This window comes from Coffea eugenioides, chromosome 8 (genome assembly GCF_003713205.1).
Source record: "Coffea eugenioides isolate CCC68of chromosome 8, Ceug_1.0, whole genome shotgun sequence".
Lineage (NCBI taxonomy): Eukaryota > Viridiplantae > Streptophyta > Magnoliopsida > Gentianales > Rubiaceae > Coffea > Coffea eugenioides.
Window position 1 is genome coordinate 2,441,877 of NC_040042.1, and position 6,665 is coordinate 2,448,541.

A 6,665-nucleotide genomic window follows, 5' to 3' on the forward strand; every position below is an offset into this window, starting at 1 on the left:
CGTATGCAGCTACCCTTGTTGGGAGACTCACCCATCACAGCCAGGTGTGCGACCCGGGTCGACCAACGGATTAGTCAGGGCAAAGCCCTGGATTACCGTGGCAGGCAACCAAAAAAAGAAATGACCCTAAAAGGGAAAAAGCAAATATCAACTCATGGTGGGTGGATAGTTAGTATCGGGACACCAGTCGACACTTGAGCTAAGTAAACACATTGATCAAACAGATGCAAACTAGTAGTAGCAGTTAGGGATGTTCGTACTCGCGAGTAGCTCGGTCAACAACTCGACTCGAACTCGGGTTGACCGAGTTCGAGTCGAGTTTCGAGTAGCTCGACTCCAAATCGAGTCTAGTTTCGAGTCGCATTTTCCGGGCTCGTGGCTCGTCGAGTAGCTCGACGAGCCGGAGTTAATTAAATAAAATATTTATAATTTAAATAATATATATTTATTATAATTATAAAATGACCATTATGGGTATAAGTTATATGGAATTTACAATATACCCTTCTTTATAATAAAATCCTATAATGGCAAAAAAGTAATAACATAATTGTAAAAAACACTAAAAAGAAAAAATGTCTAAAAAAAAAGGAAGAAAAGACTTTCTTCCTTCTCTGTGCGACTTTCTTCTCTGTTCGAAGAAAGCCTAGCAAAAAAATTCACTTTACCAGCCGGCAGCCACTGACTCTGACTGATTTAGATCTACACCCTCACTCCGTTCGTCGCCGACGCCGTTGCTCGCCGCATCTGTGAGACTCCATCGCCATCGCCATCGCCTTAACAAGTCCCAAGTCCCAAGTCCCAAGTCCCAAATCGAAGCTGCTCTCTGCCTCTCCGGCCTCCGCCAGTCCGCCGCGCTCTACGTCTCCTGTCGGCTGTGTCCTGCGGTGCTGGTTCATCGCTGCCGAGTGTCGAAGACGAAGCACCAAGATCTCACTAGTTCATCGCTGGTTCATCACTGCTCATCTCTGGCTCACTTAGGTAAGTGCTCCTCTGTTTTTGGCTCTGTGTCTCTGGCATTAAAATGGGCCAAGATCGACTAGGAAACTTGTTATCCTGAATCGATAAGGGGACGAAATCTGAGCTTCCAATTGCAAACTCTAACTGTTGTAGTAGTTTAGATTAGGTGTGATATAACATAAGCTTTGTATTTTATACACAAGAAGCTCTCTCCAGTTGTGTAGCCTTTAAAAGTTAAGGCCTTGGGGTTGAGGCTATGTATAGACATTTGTAATCTAGTAGAAAGTGGGGTTGAGGCTATGTGTTGGTGTTCCACTTCGGGTGTTCTGTTTACGGAGTCTTGAAGGTCTTAACTTGCTTGTTTGATGCTAGAGTTTGCACCCTTGCGACTTCTGAAAGATTTACATTTCTGGGACCACACATGTATTAGCTTTAAGTACAATGTGATTTCTGTGCTATTTAGTCAATTTTTATAATTTCATGGCTGAAAGGAATAAATTTGCTTATTTTATGTGTTCCTGGGTAGTTAAAACCTTTATTTGAAGTTTTTGTAGTAGAAGCTACATTCCATCAGATAGTTGTTAGTGTTGTTTGAGGATTTTGCTCTAGTATCTGCTGCATTTTCCTTTTTTGCCTGCCGTTTGTATAAACTTAATGACTATTGTCTAGTTTTGTTGCATTAGTTCGTGCCTGCATTAATTTTTTTGCTCAGAAATATTAATTGTTAGATCTGTGTCGTTTTCTTGTGATTCTAGTTTGGAACTTGTTCTTTTCATTTTCTTGTTATTCAAGTTATATTCCATCAGAGAGAGAGGTGTAGCTGTATTTGAGCATTCATTTTTGCATGTTGAAAATAAGATCTTGAGTGCTGTTGATTGCTATTTTTAATTTTACTTTTATTACAAATGGATTTGATTCTGCTTTGTACGTAGATGATTATACTTGTGTTTATGCATGTAGCTGTGCCCAAAGTTTATCGGTCTTTCATACTGCCCTTAACCTCCTCATTTTGAGCACATGCGCATGCCTTTCTCTCTCTTAGAATTCAACTCCTGGATTACTGAGTTGACTGGTTGCATTCTCTACACTATTGCTGTCATCTCCATTATGATTCTTTAAGGAAATATGGTTTTACCGACATTATCCAGTTCCATTGGGATGGGCACGGACTTAACAACTATATTATGGTCCTATGCTATGAGGCATTTTCGTGGTAGAGAAGAGTTCCTTTTTCCCTTGTTTACCCGCGTATAGAAGTATAAAGCTGTTTACAGTCACTTGATCTGGTTTTTGGTCAAATCGAGTCAAAAAGCTTGATTAGACTACGACTTAAAGATCGAGCCTTATTCGATGTCGAGTCTCGAGCCTTTAAGGAAATTCTTCGAGTCGATCTTCGAGTATTCGATTTTCGGGCATCAGATCGAGCTCGAGCTCTGTGTGTATGAGTCGAGTCGAGCTCGAGTTTAATAGCGATACTACGAAGCTCGACTCGACGTCGGATTACTACCCTAAGCAGTCTTCTGTTGATTTAGGAAGCGGAAAATTTGGATGATTTTCATTTTCATGCGCCACGGATTGCTCGGAGTCACAACAGGCAGAGCAGAGGAGACACCTCAGGAACTCCGTTAGATACGCTTAAATTGAAATTTAGGAGGTGGAAGTTAGCACCTCGGAGTCAACATTTGGATTATTAGGGTTTATATAGGTTTACATATTATCTCTGACCAAATTAAAATTGATCGTTTGCCAATTAAAGATTAAGACACCCAAAAGATAAGGTAATAGTATACCGTGCATTAACAAATCAGCATTTGTACACCAAATACATACATAAATAAGAAGTAAGACACAGAAAGATGTCGAATGGAAATTTACTAATAAAAAAAAAAACAAAAGCAGTGTTGTTCCACAACAGAGATGGTGCAACCAGAGAAAGAGGAGCACGGCCGGCAGCTGCTGCAAGGATATGATTATGTTTTCTTCTTCTCTTCTTCTCCCATAGCTGGGCCGCCTCTCTCCATTCCCATCATTCTGTATAGCAACTAGAGAAAGGGAAGCCACGGCGGCTGCTGCTGCTGCTGCTGCTAGGAATGATTATGTTATCTTCTTCTTCGCCCACAGGCTGCGGTGCCTCCATTTCCTATCATCTGTATAGTAACCAATGAGAATTTCAGGAATGTGTGCGATTCCTGTGTAATCTTCACTTTCCTCCTTCTGATTCTCTAACACCTTCTCTCTCAAATGAGAACTCGTCTCATACAGAGACAGCCGTTGAAGATTGCTCAAGTGCTGAATACCCAAAGGTAACTCCTCTAGCAATGGAAGTTGTTGCAGAAATAGTTTTTGGAGACGAGGCAATGCACCCTCCTCCACTCTCATCCATCTCAACCCTTCCATTCTCTTTAAGTGCATCGACTTCAGCTTTAGGAACCCTCCAGCCTTGAAGCACAACCCTTCTCCCTGGTAAGATCCACAGAAGTTAATATGATGCAAATTGGGCAAATGTTGGAGGGATTCAAGCGGATCCTCCTCACCCCTTAACCTGCTCCAATTCAAATCTATTCTTACCAAGCCGCGAAGACGAGCTACCCACTGTGGCATTTTTTCTAAGCGGCCACGCAAAATCAGCATACGAAGAGATTGAAGAAACGAAGAAGAAGAAAGGGAAGGAGGATGATGATTTAGATCGATTATCTCATGATCATCACCTTTTCCAATTGAAGCAATGCTTAATTCCCGAAGACGGGTGAGGTTGGCAAGGGAGGAGCAGAGCTCCTTTCCATCTTCTCTTCTTAACTTAGTAATACGTAATTCTCTTAATTGGGTCAGCTTTCCTACCTCTTTAATGATTATAGATCCACTACTAGCATCTATGTAACTTAATATTTCTAGGGCAAGAAGCCCTCCCATATTGGATGGAGCTTTAAATCCGTGAAATCCATAATTATCATCTGAAGAATCGACTTGTTGATATACTTCGAGAAACCGAAGTTTTTGCAGCTTTAGGATTTCCATGGGTAATTCCCTAACTCCAGTTTTTCCCAAATTCAGATACTCCAAATGTTGAAGCTTTCCAATGGCTTTTGGGACTCTCTCCACTCCTGTACCATATAGGTCCAGATGCTTGAGATGAAACATCTTAAAAATCTCATTTGGTATTTCCTTCTGTTTCTTTTGACCTCTCAAATCCAAAACCTTTAACAACTTGCTACTCCTTAAAACATCATATAACAACATTTTGTATAGCAGCGGATTAGTGGATCCAATTCTAACGAACGACCGAAGGTGATCAAAGCAATAATTTTGCATTTGCTGGAGGTGTTGGGTGTTGTTACTGCTGCTACTATGGACTATTAGACGGCGTACCTTGTCGGACGGCCACATCATTGATTGTCCAGTAGTAGTTGTGACCATGTTTTGTTCCCTTGACTTGAGAAGAATAACTTCTCTCAATAGGTCATGAATTCGACAAGTGTCGGGTGATCCTTCATAAAACACGCCCGTCACTTGAATCAGACTTCTACTGACGAGTTCAATAAAATAACCCCAGGCTACATCTTCAATACTCATTCCTTCTCTCCATTCTACAAACCTCTCAGCAATCCATAAGTTAACAAGTCTTAGGCACCCTATTTTGTAATCCTCTGGATAAATGCTTGTGTACAACAGACATATCTTGAGATGCCAAGGCAGGTCGCTATAACTGAGAGACAGTATCTTTTTTACTCTGTCCAGCTTACCCGTGCCTTCTAATTCACCCCCAAGGCTGCGTCGAACCATCTCCCATTCGTCTATTCTGTTTACATCTTTCGAAGCCAAAAGCCCGCTGATTGCAAGGATTGCAAGGGGCAAGCCCTCACATTTGTCCAATATACCTTTGGCAACATCCATCAAATGGCCAGGGCAATTACCACCATTAAAGATCTTGTTGTAAAACAGGGTCCTCGAATCCTTTACAGAGAGTGGCTTCATTCTGTAGACAAAACGCCGAGATTCAATGCAAGAGGCAGAGGCTACATCAGCTCTTCGAGTTGTTAGCAGGACACGGTTGCCGTGGCTACTCTCGGGCAGTGCAAATTTGATGGTATTCCAAAATTCCACGTCCCATACATCGTCAAAAACAATTGCATACCTTCCAGCTTGTTGAAGAAAATCTTTGATAATTTCTTTCAGCTCGGTGGTATTCGAAGACTCGATCGATTGTGGGACTGGTTTCTTCCCCTCCTTGTGTAACTGCCGAATCAAGTCTTTGAGGAGGTACTGAAAGTCACATGTCTGAGAGACAGTTACCCAAGCACGAACTGGGAAATGCTTTCTGACTTCAGGATCCTCGTGGACTCTTTTCACCAGGGTAGTTTTGCCAAGTCCTCCCATACCAACCACTGAAACAACTTTTAGTTGGTAATCATCCCCTCGGAGGAGCTGAGAAATTAGATGCTTCTTGGGCTGGTCAATGCCAACTAATTTAGCTTCTTCCACAAGCAGTGCGTCATCTCTGCTATAGCGCCATGTTGTGTTGTTCACAGCAGAAAGTGAGCTGGACGCTTGGGCAGAGATACCATATTCGGATTGGTATCTTTGATGACCTTCAGAAATACTATTGATTCTGGACTTGATGCTTTGTATTTCGCTAGCAACTCGATGACGAGCTCTCAAATTCTTGATGGAGCTGAATATTCTCCGAACAGAGCCGTAGAATCCTGTTGTGCGATGCCGAGCAAAGCGAGCTACAAATTCATCAAGAATGTCTTCAGTGTCATAAGCAGCCTCTCGCACTTGCTTGATCCATTCTTGGAGCCTGGGTTGAGCATCTTCTTCTTTTTCTTCTGCCTCTCTCAGGAAAGCTCTCATGTGCCCCAACTCGTCCCTGATGAACTGGACCTCTTGCCGAAGCCCTCCCAATAGTCGTCCCTCCTCGCGCAGAAAAGTTGAGAGTTGATCCAGCACAAAAGAGAGAACTTCTTCTGCCATTTTCAGTCCTTCTCTTTAACTTGAGAATGCGGGGAAGGCGGCTTCTGGTTTATAGGACAGTCCACTTGTTCTATCTTGAAAGGTAGGAGGAGGAGTAGGTTATAGATTCATAAGCTGATGAACTTTGATGCTATATGGTGCAGTATTTATCAAAAAGAAAAAGAAAGAATTAACCAATTAGAAGAAACTAAAGCAAGAAACATGATGGAAATTGAAGACAGGAAGATAGGCAGCAACGCGAGTTTGAAAGACGAAGCTGCTTAGAAATTAGAATACAAAATCATGGAAGCTATTAAGAAGACTGTGCAAATGGTGGGGTGATCAGCCTTCAGGACCTTCTTTCAGCTGTGGGTCCTTTGGTCGGATAAAGATAAAGGAGTGACTACCGCAGCATCGTGCAAAAGCAATGATGCCGAATTATTTAACAAGGGAAGGAATAAAGTTAAAACGCGGCTGGAATGGACATTGTTGATTTCGTTGACGAAGAAATAAAACTACTGCTACAAAGTCTCTTGCAGCTTCTGCTGACATATATAACCTCCTCCTTCTGTGGAACTAATTTCTACTCCTTTTTTTTTTTTTTTCCAGGAATACGTGATGCAGAGGAAAGTTATTTCTTCTGAGTGGAACAGAAAAAGCAACTCAAGACCTAAGCTCAATTCAGGTTTCTGATGAATTCTTTTGTGAAATCTAGCCGAGAGTAGCTGAAACTAATTAAGAATACAAAATTATAC

At 41.9% G+C, this 6,665-nt stretch overlaps 2 protein-coding genes across 2 annotated transcripts in view; both read right to left on the reverse strand.

The window, feature by feature from the left end:
- Window positions 1-6,630, reverse strand: part of LOC113779340 (disease resistance protein RPM1-like) — a 38,958-nt gene extending 32,328 nt beyond the window's left edge. The window contains exon 1 of the mRNA XM_027324904.1: window positions 3,003-6,630. Within this exon, the coding sequence (XP_027180705.1) occupies window positions 3,055-5,931 (2,877 nt within the window). The 5' untranslated portion in view covers window positions 5,932-6,630 and the 3' untranslated portion in view covers window positions 3,003-3,054. The remainder of the gene's footprint in view (window positions 1-3,002) is intronic.
- LOC113779338 (disease resistance protein RPM1-like) overlaps window positions 1-6,665 on the reverse strand; it is a 104,381-nt gene that overhangs the window by 41,369 nt on the left and 56,347 nt on the right. The window lies entirely within an intron of this gene.